This window comes from Corapipo altera, unplaced genomic scaffold, assembly GCF_003945725.1.
Source record: "Corapipo altera isolate COAL_440 unplaced genomic scaffold, ASM394572v1 71, whole genome shotgun sequence".
NCBI lineage: Eukaryota > Metazoa > Chordata > Aves > Passeriformes > Pipridae > Corapipo > Corapipo altera.
In genome coordinates, this window is record NW_020884916.1 from 179,770 (window position 1) to 199,862 (window position 20,093).

Genomic DNA, 20,093 nt, shown 5'->3' on the forward strand with positions numbered 1-20,093 from the left:
CTGGGTTAGGGCTCGGCTGGGCTCGGCTGGGTTAGGGCTCGGCTCGGCCCCGCGGCCCCAACCCGTCCTGGTGTTCTCAGTCGGTTCCCAAGTTCCCCCCGGTGCCTCCCGCACCTTCCTGCGGCCCCCACCGTCTCCCACGTCCGATCCCGTGCCCCTCAGCTCACCCCAGGTTCCCCCTTCCCCCCCCGCCCCGTCCAGGGGAGGCTCTGGTCTGGCCAGACCAGAGGCCACACAGAGGGGCTGAGCCTGGTTCATGAAATGCTTTATGGCTGGGCAGCCCCACAATCCCCGTCCGGCCGCGGCAGGGGCAGGACACCGATTGGGAGTTACAAAAGGTTTACAAAGAGGGGTCTGGGTCTACCACAGCTGGGGGTCCTGTCCAGCTGGGGCCTCACTATCCCTCCCTGGAACACTGTGGCAACAGTGTTGAGTGTGGTTAAGTGTCAGCCTCAAATCCAGCACCTCCCCCAGGAAGAAAGCTCAGGCCCTGGCAGCTCTTTGGCAGCTTCTTACATTTCAGCACTTTTTCAAATAAATTTGTTTTTAAAAAGTCAACATAAAAAATCTTATTCCCTTGGCTGAGCAGGCCATGCTCAGTGCCACCCAGCATGGGCCCAGTGTAGCTCCACTGCTATGGTGTGCACAGCCCTTGGCACAGGGTGCAGCAGGGACTGTGGCTCCCGCAGAATCTCCTCACTGCTTGGGATCCTCAGGAGTCTGTCCAAGTGGTGGATCTGGGGTGCACAGCACCACCCCTCAGTTCATGAACTGGGTGTAACCCTCTGCCCCGGTGACAATGACATCCATCCAGATGCGCATGGCTTCGGCCGAGGGTGCCACCATGTAGTAGAGACGGTCATGGGTCTTGACACAGAAGGTGAGTGCAGGGTTGGGGCTCTGGAGGGGAGGAGGACAGGATCAGTGCTCTGGCCCCCTCTGAGCAACAGCATTCCCACCTGTGCTCCCCCCCCAAAGCCCAGCACTGGGGTCCTGCCCTTGGCACCCCAAGGAGCTGGCTCCATCAAAGGCCATGGACCACTCCATGAGCATCCAGCAGGAGCTGCCCCGCTGCTTCTGGCACGCTTGTCAGAGGGCAATGCGGGAGGATGGGGATGCCCCCAGGGGCTCCCAGCAGACACCAGAGCAGTGCCCGGCTCCCACCTTTGCAGCACTGCGGAGATGGTCGTAGTAAACCTCTTCAATGGCTTGGAAGTAGATGACACCCTTCAACTTTGTCTCGTGTTTATCTGCCCGAGAGAGAGAAGTATTTTGGATTGTGGGTAATGGCATGGGGAGGGAGCATTGGGCGGCACAGGGACTCACCCATGTAGTAGGAGAGGGTGCGCTTCATGCGGTCAAAGACAAACCAGCGCTTCTTCCAAGATTTGATCTTGCCCCCCATCTTGACCAGGTAGCCCTTGCACATCTTCTCAGTCAGGATGACGTGGTAGCAGGTGTCCACGCTGTGGCCCGAGGACTCAATGTGCAGCCGCAGGTTGAAGTCCTCCTTGCGGATGGGGAGGTACCGTGTCAGGGGACGAGCCTGGAAAAGCAACACAGTCCTGCAAAGCCCACCAGTGGCAAGGAGCGCCATGTCCCCCCACTGGGACCCTGGGACATCAGTAGGGAGCCAGGTATTCCTCCGTGGCCAGGCTGCTGGAGGGTGGCAGCGTGCCTCACACCTGTGAGAAGTGCTTCTCCCGCAGTTTGACCTCCTTCTCCACCAGCTTCTGCCGCCGTGCAGTCTCATCCTGCAGCCGGCGTTCCAGCTGCTCCCGGCGCCGGCGCTCGTCCTCCAGCGCCTGCCGGCGCAGCTCCATCTCCCGCTCCTGCTGGCACACACACAGGAGAGCTCAGCCTCAAGGACTGGGGACCTGCTCCCCATCCAGCTGCGGCACTGGTGTGGTCCCACTCACCCGGGACTCCATCAGCCGTGACTTCTCAGCGTGTGCCTCCTTCAGCATCTTCTCCATCTCCTCAATCTTCCCTGTCTCCATCCCACTGGCACTGTAAGACAGATGCAGGTACTGCCGCAGCAGGAAGGACCTCGAGCCAGCAGCGCACCACCAGAGCAGGCTGTCCTCCAGCTGCAGGAGCTGGCCCCGGGGTTACCTGGAGATGTTGTCGGGTGAGCAGGCAGAGTTGTTGCCGGTGGAGATGCTGGTCTCCATGCTGTCTGAGCTCTCCAGGCTAAGGGTGTCATATGCATGGTCCAGCTCCTCGGCCCGGGGCCCAGCGCCATGGGGACGGTGGTGGTGGAGGATGGAGTGATGCACGAGCCGGGGGAAGGCAGCGGAGAAGGGGGGCTGCCCATGCAGGGCTTCCCACTGGGACTGCGCCTCGGCAGCCGCTTTCTGCTTCAGCTCCGCAAGACGCCGCTTCTGCTCCTCGATCACCTGCTGACCTGTGCCACGGGAGGAAGGATCATGATGTTGAGTTAAGCGTGCCACACTCAGAACCGCACTGTGGTGAGTGAGGGGGTGGCACAGGCAGAAGACACCACAGGCGCTGCTGAAGCCAGGTAGGGATGGTAGCGGCAGAGGTGGGAGCTGCTGTCACAACTCTCTGGCAAGCATGGCAATCTGTCCAGGCACAAGGAGGGGGCCCGGACAGCCAAGGGGGCACATGCACCAGGCTGGCAGGAGCAGGCTGGGCAAAGCATTAGCGGGTTATGAATGCACAGGGTTGTCCCTAAGCAGATGCTGAGAGGCATCTGGGGTCCTGGGCTAATCATGCCCCTCTTATGCATGGCAGAAGGTGCCAGCAAACAGCCATGCTGCTGCCTCCGGGCTGCTCCAGGCAGTCCAAGTTGCCCCACATCTCTACCTGGTAGATCACCTGGCTGCAAGGGCTCTGCTGGGAGCAGCTTGGCTGGAGACACGCCGTCGGGCGGAGGGGTCAGGAGGAAGAGAGGGGGGAAAAAGCAAGAGACTGTGAGAGAGGCACTGCATCCCTCCAGAGTGCTGTTGGTCCCACCCTCGGCCAGGCTCCCTTCTCCATTGCCCAAGTTGCAGCGGGCACAGCGTCTCCCAAAGTCCCACCACCCCTCAGAGCCGGGATGCAGAGCCAGAGCTCACCCTTCTGCTGCAGGGCCAACTGGCGCTTGGTCTCGATGTCCTGCAGCGTGGCCGCCAGGTTGCGGGGCAGGCTGCCCGCTGGGCTTGGGGGGCCCTGGGCAGGACAGCAGGGGATCAGCTGCAAGGATGGGGACAGGGCCTGGCACTGGGAGTGTGTGACCCATGGCCAGGGTGCCCGGGTCCCCCTGGCAGCTGTACCTTGGGCGAGGGGCTGCGCCCCAGCACAGAGAGGTTGAGCTGCGAAGACGAGGGGGTCCCACTCTTCATCCGAGGGGTGGAGACACCAGCGTCACCCTCTGTTTTTGCACGATAGACCTGGGCACAGAGACATGGAGGTGAGAGGGACATGGGGGACTGCAAAAGCCCCCCTGGGCACAGAGACATGGAGGTGAGAGGGACATGGGGGACTGCAAAAGCCCCCCTGGACAGATGGCCCATCTGCAAGCAGGGCTGAGCATCCCTTCCCCAGATCCTGCCCCATGTCAGTGCCATTCTGGCAGTGCTGCAGGCAATAAGAAGCAGGGACTGCCTGCCCCAGGCAGCAGGTCTGCTCTGCCCCTGCCCACGGCAGCAGGCAGGAGCCTAGCAGCACTCGGGGTGCAGGGCTCACAGGAACATCCCCACACTGCCCCACTCCCACCATGGCCAGCAGCCCCAAAGCCTGAGCCTTGGCAGCAGGGAGCCAGGATTACCTGGAGAGCCTTGTGAGAGGAGTGAGCTTTAGCTGGAAGTGGAGGAGGGGAAGAAGGAGGAGAGACAGGGCAAGAGGAGGTCTCAAAGCCAGCCATGACCTCCTGGTACCATTTCTCTAAATCAAGAGCCGGGAGGCACACGGGGCCTCCTGGCAGCTGCTGCTCCATCTGGAGAGAGAGGCCATGTGAGAAAGGATGAAGGACAAATGCAGCAAGAGGGACAGATGCACAGAGAAGAGGTTGTAGCATCCCTGCCTGTGCCTGCACCACTCCCCCAGAATTTGACGTGCAGACCCCCAGGGATCCCGTGCACTCCCTGGCTAAGTCCCAGCAGCTGTAGGAGCCCTTTGCTGCTCAAGAGAGCTGATCCAGCAAAAAGACCCCCCTGACCTGCCCCATGGGCAGTGAAGCAGCAGACAGGACAATGAGGGGTGTGTAGGCTGTCAAGAGCCTGAGCTGCTGCTCAGCTTCATCTGCAGCTCTCTCCTTCCAATGCATCCCCAGCACCTCCCAGGGAGAGGACAAGGGTCCCAAGAGAGGGAAACAGGGCACAAACCTCTGCAGAGATGAAGGGAGAAGAGAGAGATGAAAGAGGAGGAGGAGCGCAGGCTGAAGATGAAGGGGCCGGAGGGGTGCAGCCCAGCAGGGAAGCAGCAGGGGTGTGGAGGCTGCCCAGGATGCCTGAGAGTTGCTCAACAGTCACGTACTGGGCAAAGAGAAGCATATTAAACCAGCAGAAGAGCAAGGGCAATCAGGCACAGGGGAATGAACAGGCAGCTCCAGCCCCCAAAGGAGGGTGCCATGTCCCAGGAGGAAGAGCAGTTGGTACCGCTGCTACCCTGGTGCTGGGCACCAGGTCAGGTCCCTGCCTGCTTTGCATCCTCCTTGCTTGGGACCAGCAGCCAGGACTGGATCGAACAGTCAAAGGGCCACCCTCCCACTCTGCTGGCCACCTGCTCTGCTCCCCGGCCCTGCTGCCACCACATCCAGAGCAGGTAAGAAGTGCACCCTGGCAAGGAGACCAGGCAGCTCGAGCCTCTGCTCCCCCCTCAGCTGCAGCCAGACAAGTCCCCTGACCCGGGATGCAGCGGGCAACCCAAGGGAGCAAACCCGAGCATGCTCTGGGGCGGGTACCTCGTCGGCTGCTGGAGGTACAGCAAGCAAGAAAGAGCGCTGAGCAGCAGCAGGGGCAGCAGCAGAAGCTTTAGTGTCCAGGCTGGGGCCGTGAGCATTGCTGCAGAACCTGAAAACGTCAGACAGCCTCATGTACTCCTAGAAATCCACGGTGAGGGAGAAGGAGGAGAATTAGACCCATGTGCTGGCATTATGGCACTGACTGCAAAGTGGGAGCAAACCTCCCTGTGCATGCATGACCCAAGACTGCCTGCCCAGCCCCGCCCTGCCCTACTGCCCACGGCAGCCCCAGTGCGCAGCACTGTGTGGGGAGTGTGGTGCCCAAGCTGGGCTGGGTGTGCTGGCACCCGCCTCGCTCCTGCCTTCAGCACAGCTCTGCTGAGTGCCTGCTGAGGAGAGACCTCAGGGTCCCCCAGGGCCCCTGGCCACAAGCCCTCCCCACAGTACTGAGGCACCTCAAGCTGCACTGAGGCAGCTTAAAATCCACTTCCACATCCTTTCTGAACCAAACATGCTAAAGCCTGTGACTTGCTCTTATTTTAGGGAAGCCAGGGTAGCAGGACCCTACAGGATGCTGCCAGGAGGTGCCCAGCCAGAGGGTAAGTGGTGGGCAAGGGGAAGAACAGGGATGCCTGTGCCCCACAGTGCCACACCAGGGTTAAAACAAAGGGCAGCAGCAGGAGCTGGGATGCCCGTTGGGCTCAGGAGAGCACCTGGAATCAGGGACTGAGTGTTAATGAGCACAGTTGCCAGAGAGCTAAATGAGAAATGCCCCAGCCATGCTGCTGCAGGGCTGCCCTGCTGCCTGGGGGTGATGTTAGTCCACGAAAGGGGTCTCTGCCAAGGAGGGGCAAGCGAGCAAGCATGTGCAGTTAGTCTTGCTAGTTAGTTACCTCTTGTGCCTTGGGGTAGGAGCGGGTGGCAGGAGAAGCTAAGGAGGCAGCTGCTGCTGGCAGGGGGCTCAAGGACTGAGTTCCCTCCAATAGCTCATAAGGCTCTGAGATATGGAGGGTCTCCTGTTGGAGGGTAAAGATCATGTAGGCAAGGTGGGCACAGGCAGCAAGGTGGCAGCAGCAGGAGTCCCACTGCAGGCAGGCACAAGGGGACTCTGCCATCCCACCCCTCTTCCCAGCAGCAGGTCTGGCAGCACCACAGCTCCCAAGGGCATCATGGTTCTGGCTCCCCGTTCAGAGCCACGAGCAGGGCAACAGAGTGACTCACTCCCACCTAAAAGTCCCCTGTACAAGCACCAAAACACCCCCACATTTGCTCTCCAGCAAGGGTGGGACCTGAAGCAGTGCTGTCCCAGATGCTGCCCTGTTGCATTTCCCTCCTTCCCTCCCAACCTCTGCAGCCCATGGAAAGACTCTGAGTGGCCAGGAGCACCTGGCTCTGGCCAGAGGGTGCTTGGGAGCATAGGAGCCATTGCAGAGCAGAACTTGTGGTGCACAAGGCTCATCCCCACTGGCAACATGGCTCAGGAGAGCAGCCCTAGGCACCATAGCCCCCTCTACCCACTTACTTCTCTGAGAGCCGAGGACATTTTGGGGAAGCTCCTGCCACCTGTGACGAGCTGGTATCGCCTCTCCAGAGACATGAGCTTCTCATTCTCCTGCACACAGGGTGACAGTGAGAGCAGAGACAGCTGCTGATGGTTATGAGCACCCCATGGCTGGTCTCCTCCCAAGCTCACCCTTCCTGCCACCACTCTGACAAGAGCTGGCGCAATCTTGTCCCCTGCCCTGAACACCCCCCAGGGTCAGGGAGCCCCTGTCAGGCCCCTGATCCTGGCATTACCTTCTGCAGGAGCTGCAGGACGCTGCTCCGCTCCCTGGTCAGGCGCTCAGCCTCCTGGGCACTCTGCAGCCGAATCTGGGCAGCTTGGGCATCCAGGGCAGCCACCCGCTCCTGGGGAGCAGGCAGCAGGGATGAGCTGGCTGCCAGCGAGCCATGGGACACAGCCTGGCTGTGACAGACCCACTGCCCCCTCTGCCCCTACCTTCCTGCGGGCGATGCTGCGGTTGCACTCGGCCCGGCTCTGCAGGAGCTGCTGGCCCCGTGCCTCACGCTCCTCTTCGAGGCGGCTCTCACGCTCCAGCTGCTGGAACTCCAGGTCCTCAAACAGCTTGGCCTCTGTCTCCAGTGCCTCTGCCTCCTTTAGACACACAAGAGCACAGTAGATCAGTCCCTCTGGATGGGCAGCTCCTCATCCTGCAGGCAAGCATCCCACAGCAAAACCTCCTGCATGTCCCCACATCCTGCTGGTGCTCGTGGCCAAGCCTGTCCGCTGTGCCTGGTGTGGGCAGGCAGGCAGCTTTGCCTTCTGCAGGGCACCAGAAATGTGGGAGACATTGCCAGGAGTGTCTGCAATGGAGAAATCCAGAACTGGCCAGGACAGAGCAATCACTTCCATGAGATGAGGAGCTCACCAGAGGCAGGGGCTTCACCCAGCCCTTGGAGACCAACTGCCCCTGCTGAACCACATCTGGGTTGGAGCCATGCCCTGACAGGCAGCAAAACACCATGTGCCAGTGTAACCACCAACATGCAGCCCTGCATCACTGAGCCAGTGGGCAACAGAGCCCCCACAGACAAGCACTGTGCTGGACATACTCCTGTGTGTCCTCCCAGCCTTCACACATCAACAGCACATGGCAGCACTCAGCTCAGGGCCTGCCTGTGCCACCCTGGCAGCCATTGCACCATGCACCCTTTGGAGACATGTTTCACCCTGCTCTGGGAGCCAGGCAGCTGGTGCTCTCATGGCACAGCGCTGGCGTGGTGGCTACTGAGGGCTCCCATACACCAGGACCACTCCATCACCACCCCTGCCCACCACACCCGACCCACAACAAGCATTGGGATGCCTGCCCAGAGCAGGCTGTGGCAATGGGGGTTTATCTGGGCAGGCACCAGCCATGGGCTGGGGAAAGTCAACTGCTTCTGGAAAATACCAGATAACGGGAAAAAATGCTGTGGACTAGCAGTAACATAAACCGACAGTGCTGTGTAAATAAACACTCTCAGGAAATAGCGGGAGGCAGCCAGACGAGGATGCGGCGGTCCCCAAGGCTCCCCAGCCTGCCCTCTTTTGCAGGGCAGGGTCTGTGCTCTTGCCCTGCCTGGTCCTGAGGAGCTCTGCTGAGCCAGCCCTGCGCCCCGGGCCCGGGCGAGCAGCAAGCTTACCAGGACGGTGGTGCCCGGTGCCAGCTGCCTCCAGCCCGGGTGTGACGCTCCCAGTGCAGCCCCGGCTGGTAGGGAAGAGCTGGCCTAAGCTGGAGCGGAGGGAGGTGGGCCATGGTCCGGGAGGGGTGGGGGGAGACACTGACCCTTCGCATCTGCTCCCGCAACTGTTCCCGCATTGACTCGGGGCACTTATCAAGGTGGCTCTTCGACTCATGGTAAAGCACCCGGAGTTGCTCTAGCTCCTTCCTTTCAGCATCAATCTTTGCCCTTTCCTGAATCAGGGGAGAACAAGACAAAACAAAACAAAAAAAAAAAAAAAAAAAAAAGGAAAAAAAAAAGGAAAAAAAAAAAGAGAAAGAAGAGAGAAAATACACTTCTCAAATGGGCGCCATGCAGAAGCTGTGAGTTAGAGCAGGAGAGAGAGGGGGGTTGTGAGGAGGAGCATCAAGGTAGCTACAGTGGGGCAGGGGGGAGGGAGCATAGCAAGAGAGAGCAACAGACATAGGAGCTGGGTCCATGGGGTGTTAGAGGAGTTACAGCCAGCCCTCAACCTCAGCCCTGCGTTTCCAAAAACAAACTTACAGGCAGCAAAAAGATCAATGCTGATAGCGTGGTGTTATGGGTTATAAATCTGAGAGAGGAATTTTTCCCTTTATTTTTGGCTGGTCATCCTGGTCAGCTCGATTTCTGATCCTGCTGGCTTCAACCTGCCTGGATGCTCCGCTCTCCGGAGCTGCTGTGCCTCAACGGAGAGTTTGCTTGCCCGCGGGAGAGGAGGGGGAGTTTTTTGCTGAGACTGCAGTGAGTCCCCGCCACTTGGGACAGCGGTGAGTTCCCGTGGGAGTGTACTGCCTGCCTTCCTTTTTGCCCCCACGGAGGCGAGGACCCCCCCATCTCCTCCTCGGTTTCCCCACGCGGTCCGGGACCGCTCCCTCCAGCCCCCTCCCCTCGGGGTGACTGCCGGGGCCCACAGCGCCCCCTGCCGGCCACAATTGGGACTGTGCTAACGGACAGGGGAGCATTCATTTAGACTGGTTGTTGTTATTGTTGTTTCTTGCTACTGTTTTTGCCAACATATATATATCTTTTAATAAAGGGTTGTTATTTCCTCTGGGGTTTTTTTCCACATTTTCCTCGAGTAAAGCCCCTTAATTTGACATTACAATTGCAGAGAGAGAGGAGTTTGGTCTATCTCATAACTCATCCTCTTTAGCAAACAGTCCAGTCTCACTCAGACTGCGACACATGGATAAAGTCATCCTGATCCTGCACACAGCTGCACCACATGCACCCTCTGAACAACCACTAACTGGCTTTGTTAAGTGTTGCTCACCATTGGAATGCTGCCAGTTAAAGCACTGAAGGTCCTGAATGCAGCCTGAGGGCATGGACCACCCTCATCCATCAGCAGGAGAGGGTTGCCCATCATGGGGCAGCAGTGAAAACAGGAGGCTGAGGTCCAGCCATGCTGCCAGTGATGGTCAGGCTATGTCAAGTCAGCAGTAGAGCAAACACTTGCTCCCGCGCCTGGAATGAGGGGGAATTGACCCCAACCCTTCCTCCCACTGCCACAGAAGCAGTAAAATGGGGCCAGCAACACAGGGCTGGTGTAGGGGCACCACCTCCCGCAGCACCATGGGGCTTGGCGTCGGGAAATGCTTGCTGGAAGGAACAACGCTCCACACAGAGATGGGGGATGCATCAAAAGGGCTACAAGGGGGCACGCTGGTGGGGAGGCTCAGCTGGCACAGGCAGGTGCCTCACAAGAGGGGCTGCGGGGTGCCTAGGGGCTCTTGGGCATACAGCGATGCCAGAGATGATGGTAAAGTTCGGAGCAGGCACTGTTAGTGCGAGTAGTGCAGGTGGGTTAGGAAAGCGGGCACTCAGGTCAGCAGAGAGGTTGGGATGGGGATTTCCCTGTGCTCTTCTCCTGGCTCTGCACGAGGCTGTCCCTGGCTACAGATGATGCCTACAAAGCACTGGAAGACCAAAACCAGAATAAAACCCCCAAACACTGCTGGCAGGTGCTGATGGCTGCTCTGCCTGGCCACAGACACCCTGACAGCCCCAGTACCTACAGTCATGGGGCCAGCCAGGGCCCCAGGGACACTGGTGCCACATCACGGTGGCACAGAGCTGCCAGTGGGACCCAGGCACAGACTGCACAGGACCACTGGCCTCAGGTAGCAGGGAGCTGGATTCCAGCAGCTCTCCTGCTCCAGAGCAGCTTACCCAAGGTAATACCACACTGCCTGCAAGGTGGTGGGATAGCCAGCAACCAGCAGCTGGGACAAGCATGTGGTACACGCAGCAGCATGTGTGCCTTCAGGCTATAACTGCACCACAGATGACTCCAGGGAAAGGGGGCCAGGACGTCTTCCTCAGCCACCCAGATGAGTTAAAACACCTGCAGTGATTTCCCAGCCACCTCCAGTGAGCTGAACGCTACAGCAGCAGCTGCCTTCACTTGTGCAAATGCAGCAGAGTGAGGTGACTTGCCACAAGATGCAGTTTCCCAGCAAGGGCAGGGAATGGGCAACGCCAAGGCCCCCACTTCAGCACTGCCCACCACAGGCAGCAGCCACCTGGAAAGCCCCACACAACAGTCTCCCTGCCAGACCCTGCCAGCACAACAGGCAGCAGTTGAAATGCTCCCCTAGCATCAGCTCAGTTCTCCTCTGGCAGGGCTGTTGGACAGGCTGTTGTCCCAGGCAGATGGACAGACAGACAGATCTCCCCACAACACAAACCAGAGGGGCTGCTTCCCAAAGCCTCTGTGGAGCTCAGGGTCTGGAGAACGTGTCTGCAGGGGAACACTGCAGCATGGGGCATCATGGCACTGGCTGCAAGTGCCAGGGAGGGTAAGGCACAGATGGTGACAGTGCAAACCTGCAATGAGGCTCACCTTGTCCCGCTCCTTGCGGATGCTGGCATCCAGGCTGGAGAGCTTCTCCTGCAGCTGCTGCACTGCTTCCTGCTCCTGCCGCAGCCGCGCCGCCTCTGACTCCCGCTCACCCTGCAGCAGCGCCCGCTCCATCTCTGCCTGGACAGGCACAGCCACATCAGGATGGCTGCCCCAGCTGGATCTGGCTCATGCCCATGGAATTCAGCACTGACTGGTGAGGGCAGCAAGCAGCAGGAGACCCGGCAGCGTCCACTGACTCCTCACCTCTCGTGATGTCTCCTGCAGCTGCTGCTCCAGCTCCTTGACACGGCCCTTCAGCTGGTCCAGGTGGCCAAGGACCCTGGCACGCTCCTCCTCCAGCCGCTGCGCCTCTTTGGCCCGGGGGCCTGTCAACTCCTCGTGCTGTGGAGAGGGCTGGTTGGCGTGGCACAGTGCAGCATGGCACAGCACAGCGTGGCACAGCTGTCCCCTTACCTCGTGGTGGGTGCTCTCAGTGCTACTGCACTCCTCCTTCAAGTTCTCCTCATCTGACTTCTCCAGGCTCTCCCTCTGCCGTAGCTCCTCAGCCGCACGGCCCAGAGCCACAGCACCCCTGGGCAGCCGCCGGCCAGGATCCGCATCACCAGCCAGGAGCCGGGGCACGTCACCCGGCTCAGTGCTGTCCGTCTTGGTGTACTCAGCACAGAGGTTCAGGATGGTCTCCAGGCGCTGCCGCTCCTGTGGGGAAGAACCGTTAGCAAACCATGAGCATGGCACCTGTCCCAGCACGTGTCATGGCCAGAGCCTGTGAGACCCCGTGCTGATAGTGGACACCAGGATATGGGCTCACTGCTTGCCCTGCTGCACGCTGGGACGGGCTGGGGATGTCACAAAGCACGATGCAGCTGCACCAAACCCCCCGCAAGAGCCAGGCACGCGATGTGCCAGGAGCTGGAGACAGACTAATTACAGGCAGCAGCACTGGCCGCTGAACGCCTCCGCTATTTCCAGGCGGTGACTCAGGCTACCCACGCTGGGCGTGAGTCAGGGCTGAGCAAACAGGGCCCTGGCGGCTCAGCCTCCAGGACCAGCAGAGACACAGGCAAACCCCACCCAGGCAGCTGCCAGCTCCATAAAAACTCCATCGGCCCTAAATATAGATGCAATGCCCACAAGAGCCATGGCACTGCCGCCAGCAGAATGGCCCTGGCAGGGATGGATGAGATGTGGATAGTTTTGCACAACCAGGGGCACCACTGGCTCTTGATGGCAGCCCCAGAGCCATGCCAACCCCACCAACTTCCCTGGGCTGCTGCAAGTTGGGGGCTTTGTACTCCCAGAGAGCTGCTGAGCACCCATGGCCGTTCCTGGCCATAATCCCCCCAGATAAGCCGGCAGCCTGGCAGCTGCAGCAAATCCCTTGCCTGAGAGGCAAGGGACGGGTTTTAAAGTAGCAAATAAGAGAAGGTGTTTGCAAAGAGGGTGTCCCATGCTCAAATATGTCCCCCCCACCCACCCCGAGGCTCACCAGGCGCTCCATCTCCTGCTCCCGAACCCGCTCCTGCCGCTGCCGCCGGTGGTATTCCAGCAGCTCATCCTCATTGTCGCTGATCTCGGTGATGCTGTTCTTGCGCTCTCGTGGCCCCGCTGGCAGCCGTGGGTCCCCCAAAGGCTTCCTGGGGGCACGGGGGCTCTGATGAGGCGAGGGCATGGCCGGTGAGCTCAGCCCATATGTTGGGCTCAGGCAAGTGCCAAAGCTGGGGCGGCGTGTGGAGGTCTCTGCCAGCAGTGGGGGCGAGGGGCTCCCAGCACCTCTCGACTCTTCCGAGCCCTTGCGCCTTGCACGGGGACTGCCAGGCACCTCCCTGCCCAGCCGGGGCTGTGGGGAGGGGGCATCAGGAGCCGCCCGGGGACTGGCGGCCCGGCGTGACAAGGAGGGGCTCAGGGGGGGCAACTCCCGCATGCTCTCCATGTTCCTCCGGGCCACCCGCGGGCTCTCCGGGGGCTGCAGCCGGGCCTCTGGGACCGCCCTGCTGGCAGCCTGTCGGCTGGGCACCAGGGAGTCCCGCGGCTCACGGAAGGGGCTCGGGGGCCGCTCCTGTAGGGCCGCTCGTGGCCGCGGTGCCACCCTGGGTGTCAGCCGGGGGCTGCCTGCCCTATGGTCGCCGAGCCTCTCAACTGGCCAAGGCTCACCAGGACTCCCACTGGGCAGGGTGGGTGGCTGCACGGTGTGGTTGTAGCTGGAGGAGCGGAGTGGGACAAGGGGGGGCACAGGTGGCCCCTGCTCCTGGCTGCTGAGCGAGGGGCTGGTGTAGCTGCTGCTGCTGGCTGGGGAGGAGAGTGGAGAGAAGTTCTCGTAGCTGGAGCCTCCCGAGGCAGCCCCGGGGCTGGGCAGGGGGGACAGGAGGCAGCGTCCACCCCCATTCACCACAGGGGAGAGAGGGGACCGGCCACAGGCCGGTGGCTTCTGGATGCCAGGGGATGCCGGCTCCTCCAGCACCAGCGAGTCCATGATGTCCTGCAGGTCCTTCTCAATTGAGCTGACGAGGGAGCTATGGCTGGGACACCCACGCTCTGATGGCTGGTGGCCACCGTTCACTAGGGCCTCAGGCTCTGCAGGGAGACATAAGAGCAGGCAGTCAGTGTAGTGTGACCCCCCCCATGGTTCCCCAAGGCAACCTGGCATTGTTCCTCCATGCAGCCTTACAGAGCCAGAGCTGGGTCACAGCCTCTCTTCTCTGCACCTCAAGCTGCCTGCACCCCCACTGCCACCCTCTCTCACTTCGGCTGGGGAGCCAGGGCTAGGGAGGAGGCTGGAAGCCCGCTGGCCCCGTCACCCAGGAGACAGAAACCTGAGAGCACAGCCCAGCCGCCCACTCTGACATCCCTGTGTCGCAGCTCCCGGCCCCAGTCCCCGGAGAGCAGCTGCCTGCGCTAGCCACTGGGACCCACCACTTGCCCCTGGCACATTCCAGCTGCCCAGTAAGGGGTCAGAGATGCAACAGCCAAAAGTTGCTGACCTGCAGCATGTCCGGACCCACTGCCACGTCGCCTGCAGCCTCCCTGTGCCCCTGGCCAGGGTGCCCCCGCCTGGGCTGCCCTGTCCTCCCTGGGCAGCACCGATGTGCCTGTCACTCAGGGGACCAGCGAATCACAGCAGGCGCGGAGCCCAGCCAGGACAGCGTGCCACCCAGGCTGCGTCACCCCCTGGCACCCAGCAGCTCCCCCACAGCAGCTGGCAGTGCCTCCACGCCTGGAGAGCTGTGCCACAGCCCTATCTGTGTGATCCCGCCCAGTCCCACATGGCAGAGGGACCATGCAGGGCCCACACCAGATTCTGTGCAATCACAGGATGCTCTGCACTTGTATGATGCTCCTCGGCCTCAGCACTTCCCCGCGTCCCTCCTCCCATCCTCCAGCTGTGGTCGTGCTGCCTTCCTGACACACACGTGGCATGGAGAGGCTGCCAAGTTCCTCTCCCTGTGCCAGGGTGTGCTGGTCGGGGCAGGCAGAAGGGCTACCAGCCCAGGGATCACTGCCTGGGATTTGGACATCCCCAGGAACCAGGCACAGCTCTGGCACTCAACCCATCGCCCCACGGACAGGCAGACACAGCAAGATAAGCAGCTCATGAGATGAAGGACAGCAGCCAGGGAAACGGCCTTCGCAGCCCCGGCACACCCGCCCTGGCATGTAAACACAGGCAGCCGGGGGGGCTCCGACGGGTGATGGCTCTGCCATGGCCAGGCTTGGCAGAGGCAAGAGCTTTGCCTCACTGCCCCCACAGCTACGCTCTTTGAAATTATATTAATCATTAACAAACATCAGCGCAGCTGCCGTACCACGCTGAGACGATGGACGGCACATCCACAGCCAGGTATGAGCCCCACTTCCAAGTGGGAGGGCTGGGAGTCCAGCAGGACAGGGCTGGGAGAGCATCACATGCCAGGAAGGCTTATGGTGCAGGTCAGGGAGCACCTCAGCCTCTGCCTCACCCTGCCTGGGACAAAGGGGGTCACCTACTTGCTGGCAGCCCATAGAAAGCCGCTGGGCTCCTGCCCCCCGCCGGTATCATGCTCTTCATCCACTTGGCCTCAGCAGGGTGGTTGAAGCGGAGGAAGGTGGCCTGGCCCAGGCAGATGGTGCACCCTTGGGAGAGAGGAGAGAGATTAGCTGCTGGCTGGCAGTATCAGAACGATGTTGGAGAGAGAGGAGATAGGAGCCAGCACAGGGAGGCAGCAGGGCGCTGCTGGCCCTAAGATGCATCCCCGGGAGGGGAGCGGGCTCCTGCTGTCAGCAGAGGCTTAGGGGAAGGCTGAAATCCAGGTCACTCCCCAGCAGCTGCCGGCAGCGCGACGCAGGCACAGGCACAGCTGGGGTCCCCGCCGGGGGCTGCGGGGGATTTGGCGGCACTCCAGGGCCTGCGTGTCTGCCAGCTGCAGACAAGACAGCTCCTGTCCCTGCCCGCAAAACACTTCTTCTTGGCCCAAAGTGGCAGCCCTTTTGGGGCAAGGCTACCGAGTGGCCCTTCAGAGGAAGGCAGCTCAGGGTGCAGCACCGTGGGCTGCCCACTGCCCGTTCGCCCACTGCCCGTGGTGCCAGGAAGCCTTGTGCTGGCAGCGGGGAGCAGCGGGCGGCTGAGAGGCTCGGTGCTGCCGACACACCCCGCTTTGAAGAGCCTGCCAGGGCCCCGGGGAGAGGCTCACTCCTCACCAACAGCCAGAGCCGAAAATCCCTTGCCGGAGGGGATGTGTTTTTTGGAGCACCCGTCAGCCCAGGCTCGCAGCAAGGCGAGTGAGAGGCCGTACAGATTAACTGCCATCGCCGCCGCGGGGGCCTGGCTCCCCTGTCCAAGTGCCAGCGCGGGACGAGTCCTGTTCACCCTGGCTCAGCGAGGGCATCCTGCCTGCCAGGTGGCAATGCCGGCGCCCGGCCCGGGAACGGCTCCTCTGTCGAGAGGCATCACCGCCCTGCCCCTTCCCCGCGTGCCGGCACCAGCGGAGCCACGCGTCGCGTCGGCAAAGCAGGGTACCCCAACCCGCACCGCCGGCCTGGCAGCCCCACGGCTCGTCCCACTGTGGTTGGGCACAAGTGCTCTCCCTTCCCCGCCCTATCCCTGCCTGCCCCCACTGGCCCCCGCGGGCAGTAGAACGGGGTACTCGGCTGACCCCTGCCCGCACCCCACAGCCCACCTGGCCCTCGTTACCCACCATGGGACCGGCGGGACCCGGCAGGACCGTCGCGCCGGAGCCGTCGCGCCCCTTCTCCGGCGGCCACGTGGCTCCCATTGTCCCCCGCGGGGACGCCCGCGGCAGCGCCCACGCGGGCGGCTCCCCCCTCCCCGGGGAGGGACGGAGACTGGCGCGGGGGGGCCGCAACGCCACCGCCCGCGGGGAGCACCGGGGCTTTGTCACCCGCGGAGGGACGGGAGCGAGTCCCCCCGCCAGGCGCGGACACGCGTGGCCCCGCAGCGCCGCACTCACCGTACCACCACCGCCACCGCCGCCGCCCGGGCAGCGCCGCACCGCCCTCGGGGAGGGCCGGGGGGCCGGGCCTCGCCCGCCCCGCCCCGCCAGCCCGGCGGAGAGTCATTCCCAGGAAGCGGGAGATGGGACGTTCGGGGACGGGATGGCGTGGGAAGGGGCCCTTGGCTCTGCCCGTGCTCCCTCCCCAGGAGCGGCCATGGGAGACCCGCAGGGTCCAAGCCCTCCAGCCGCGCAGGCAGACCGGCGTGTCCCGGCAGCCATCCCTCGGGAGGTTATCTGAGGTGGTTTTCCTCTGTCATCTCCTTCCAAAAGCCGGCTTAGCATCTCCCCTTGTTCTCCAAAGCCCGCCCGGCTCTCTCCCTCCCCACCTCACTTGCTGCACTTGGCAAAGCCGGTTCTCAAACTGTTCTCAAACATGCCAGCCCAGGGTACAGAGGCAGGAGCATCCCAGCTGGGATATTCAATTACAGGATGGTTCTGCCACCACCCTGATACCTGATGGCACAACTCCCCGGGTGAAGGCTCTGGTGAACCCCAGCCCATTCCTACCTTGGGTGAGGCGCGTGGGCCGCCGGACAGTCACACCATCGATGGCGCAGGTGTTGCCACAGGGGTGCAGGGTGAGCGTCCCCTGCACGTTCTCAATGTAGCAGTGCTGAGGCACCAGCCCAGGGCCTTGCAGGACAATGTCTGTCATGGACGTGCCGATGGTGGTCTTTCCTGCCAGCAGAGAGGGCAGCTCAGTGTCCCTGCTGTCAGCATGCCCACAGGGACTGCCTGGCAGCCAGCACTCACCTTCCTCCAGGGGCAGGAGTGTGATGGCAGTGCTGAGTCGGCCGCTGCCCAGGCTCACCAAATGCGGCTTCTCCGTCTGCACTTTTAGCCCCTTGCCCGTGTCAATCAGGTCCAGAGGGCTGTTCTGCAGGAGAGGGAGGGATGCTCACAGCTCACTCCGCTGCACTGCCCAGCGGGCTGGTCTGCTCCAGAACAGCCACACACACAGGTGGGGTCATTGCCCAGGTACAGCCACACACCAGCAGGACCATCCAGCAGCAAGACACAGGAGATGAGGGCTCTCTCCTGCCTGTGCTATCCACCCCGGGGAGCAGAGGTGAGCTGCCCTAGGAGCAGATCTCTGGGGCTTGGGCTGCATCTAAGAGGATCTGAGCTACCAGCTGCTTAGCTCAATGGGCTTTGCTGACGATCCCATAATAGGATTGGGGTGAGGAGAGGCTGGAGGACAGCACCCATGGTAGGGCTGGCTGTGGAGGAAAAGGGCTCCCAGCCAGATCCCCCTGTTCCCACAGGGCAAAGGTCCTGTGGTCCCGTGTGCTCACCTGGATGACATTCTGGACTCTGTGGGTTGGGCTGGTGGGGGTCCTGCCAGATGCCTCCATGATCCCTGCCTGGAGATACTGGATGCTTCTGGGCACAGGCTGCTGCCAAAAGAAACAGAGAATGGCAGCACAAGTGACCACAATGGGCATGGCCTTTATGTATTCCTCCTGCACATCACAGACTGAGCATAAACCCTACCCATTCCAAACCAGCATTTGCCACCAACAGGATGCCCATCCTGAGCTCCTGTTTCCAGCGTGTCAGCAGCTGCCTGAAGTCAGTGAGCATCCCTGCCTGCTGAGGCACACATCCCCATCTGCCCAGGGAAACCCACACGCATGCCAGGTGTCAGGACAGACATGGTCCCAGAAGGAGACAGCATACGTGCTCAATTTTGGGGAGGTGGTGTAGGAAACACACACCCTAAACATCAAGAGCGGTGGACAACCAGACCCCCAGTGGCCACCAGTGGACAAAGACACACAAGCACAGGATCTGGTTGTCCCCAGCAACACCTGCCTGCCATGTGTGGCACAACCCAGGTACCCCTGAGCATGTCACCAGTGCCCATTCCCAGCACCCAGGCACACACCTCTGCTCCCACACAGCCCAGCAGCAGCTCGGGGTAACACAAGCTCGGCTGTCTGTGCCGTGTCCCCGCTGAGGTGGCACACAGGCCCGTGGCTGGCAGGGCTGGCTGCCCCTGGAGTAGCTATGCTGCCACTCATTCTCTGCGTGGGTGGGAGGCAGTTTGGGAAGGAACGATTTCCGTCACCCGGCGCTCACGCCATGTCGGGACGCTCCAGGGTTACTAAATTTACCGTCTGCTGTTCCCCATGTCCCTCCCTTCCGCCCAGGACTGGCCAAGTGCAGCTTAACCCTTCCCATGCAGCCCAATCAGAGAGTACTCTATCCCCGTTAGGGATCTCGATCACAGGCCACCAGGAGGAGATCCAGGCTCAGCCCCTGGGAGCATTGCCCGCTGTCCCGCCAACCCCCGGAGGGACCCCCGCAGCTCGGCCAGCACCGGGCTCAGCTGCGGGGGCGAGTGAGCGGCTATTACACACTGTGGAAAAAATGAAATGCTGGAAAACACCAGCCATGGGATCCAGGGCTGGGATGAAGCCCATATCTCCTACGACACCAGAGTTGGCTGCCCCACAGCAAGGTCTCCTTGGGGACCATAGTCACCCCACACAGAACAGCGACAGCTCAGCTGGGGCAGGAGGAACCAGAGATGCAGTACCCCAAGAGCAGTTCACCAGTGCCCACCAGCTGCCTTCCCTTACCTGCCACCTGGTCCTGGAGCTGAGTGGGACCCTCCAAGGCAGGGTGCCCATGTCCCCTAGGCACTGGGATGCTGCACTTCCCAGCATCTGGAGACCCTGCAGCCCAGCTGAGCCCCTACCCCTTGCTTGCACACAGACCCGTCACAATGTCTGGAAAGGAGGAAAAGCCAGGAGGGGCCAGGCTGCTGCACAGGAAGGGAGTGGGGCCAGGGTGGGATCCTACGCCCGTGTTAACTCCTTCCCAGCACAGCTGTACTGGTGAGACCAGGTGAGAACCATGGGGGACCCCTGTCCCTTGGGCGATTGTCTGCCCACACCCTCCACCTAACACCTCCCACTCCACAGGCAGGCTTGACTGCCCATGAGCCGGAGGGTGACCCTGGCATCCCACCGCTGCCCGATGCACCCTGTCCTCCAGCACCGCCCTCCATCGGAGCCCCTCACCTGGCTCCTCACCACGCAGGGGACGCCTGCCGTTCCTCCCAGCCCGTCCCGCTGGGGATGCAGCCCCTCTCCAACCGGCTCTGCCGTAGGAATGCGGGGCGGGAGCGCAGCCGCCCCAGCCGGCGCCCCACTGCTGGGATGGACAAGGCAGCCTTTCTTCTCCCACCGCCGCCTGCAGAACGCGCTGCTTGTTCCCGCCGTGGGAAGCGGTGAAGGCAGCAAATGCCAAGGGGTCGGGCTCGGTTACCGCCAAACAGCCCACGGTCCCCGTGCACCCCGCGCGCAGGGCTGCCCACTCAGCCTCAGCCTCCTGGAGGACAAAAGCCCCTTTCTTCCTCCCGGCGCAGCCGAAAGCCTCACCTGGGAGGACGCCTAGCCCCGCCGATGCGGGGGTCCTGCCAACACCGGGCGGGCTGCACACAGACACGCTGCCCCACCGCGCCCCTGCACCCCACTGCCCGCAGGCTGCGACCCCCCACAGGGCAGGGGGTGCTCGGGGGTCCACTCCTCCCGACCTGCTGCTGACTCCCCAGACCCAACCTGGGCACAGCACGCTCTGC

The 20,093-nt window shown here is 62.0% G+C and overlaps 1 protein-coding gene across 1 annotated transcript; it reads right to left on the reverse strand.

Moving 5' to 3' along the window:
* Positions 1-543: 543 nt before the first annotated feature.
* PHLDB1 (pleckstrin homology like domain family B member 1) lies at positions 544-19,568 on the reverse strand. Its single transcript, XM_027655617.1, has 25 exons — positions 19,090-19,568; positions 17,800-17,901; positions 17,258-17,381; positions 17,012-17,182; positions 15,000-15,125; positions 12,505-13,589; positions 11,472-11,714; positions 11,262-11,399; positions 10,998-11,135; positions 8,236-8,364; positions 6,906-7,061; positions 6,704-6,814; positions 6,429-6,518; positions 4,907-5,044; positions 4,329-4,478; positions 3,773-3,940; positions 3,279-3,395; positions 3,081-3,198; positions 2,830-2,874; positions 2,116-2,407; positions 1,920-2,010; positions 1,686-1,832; positions 1,327-1,546; positions 1,165-1,250; positions 544-900 (listed from the first exon to the last, which is right to left on the reverse strand). Exons 1-25 carry the CDS (start codon positions 19,174-19,176, stop codon positions 760-762), a joined length of 4,413 nt encoding a protein of 1,470 aa, XP_027511418.1. The 5' UTR covers positions 19,177-19,568; the 3' UTR covers positions 544-759.
* Positions 19,569-20,093: the final 525 nt, after the last annotated feature.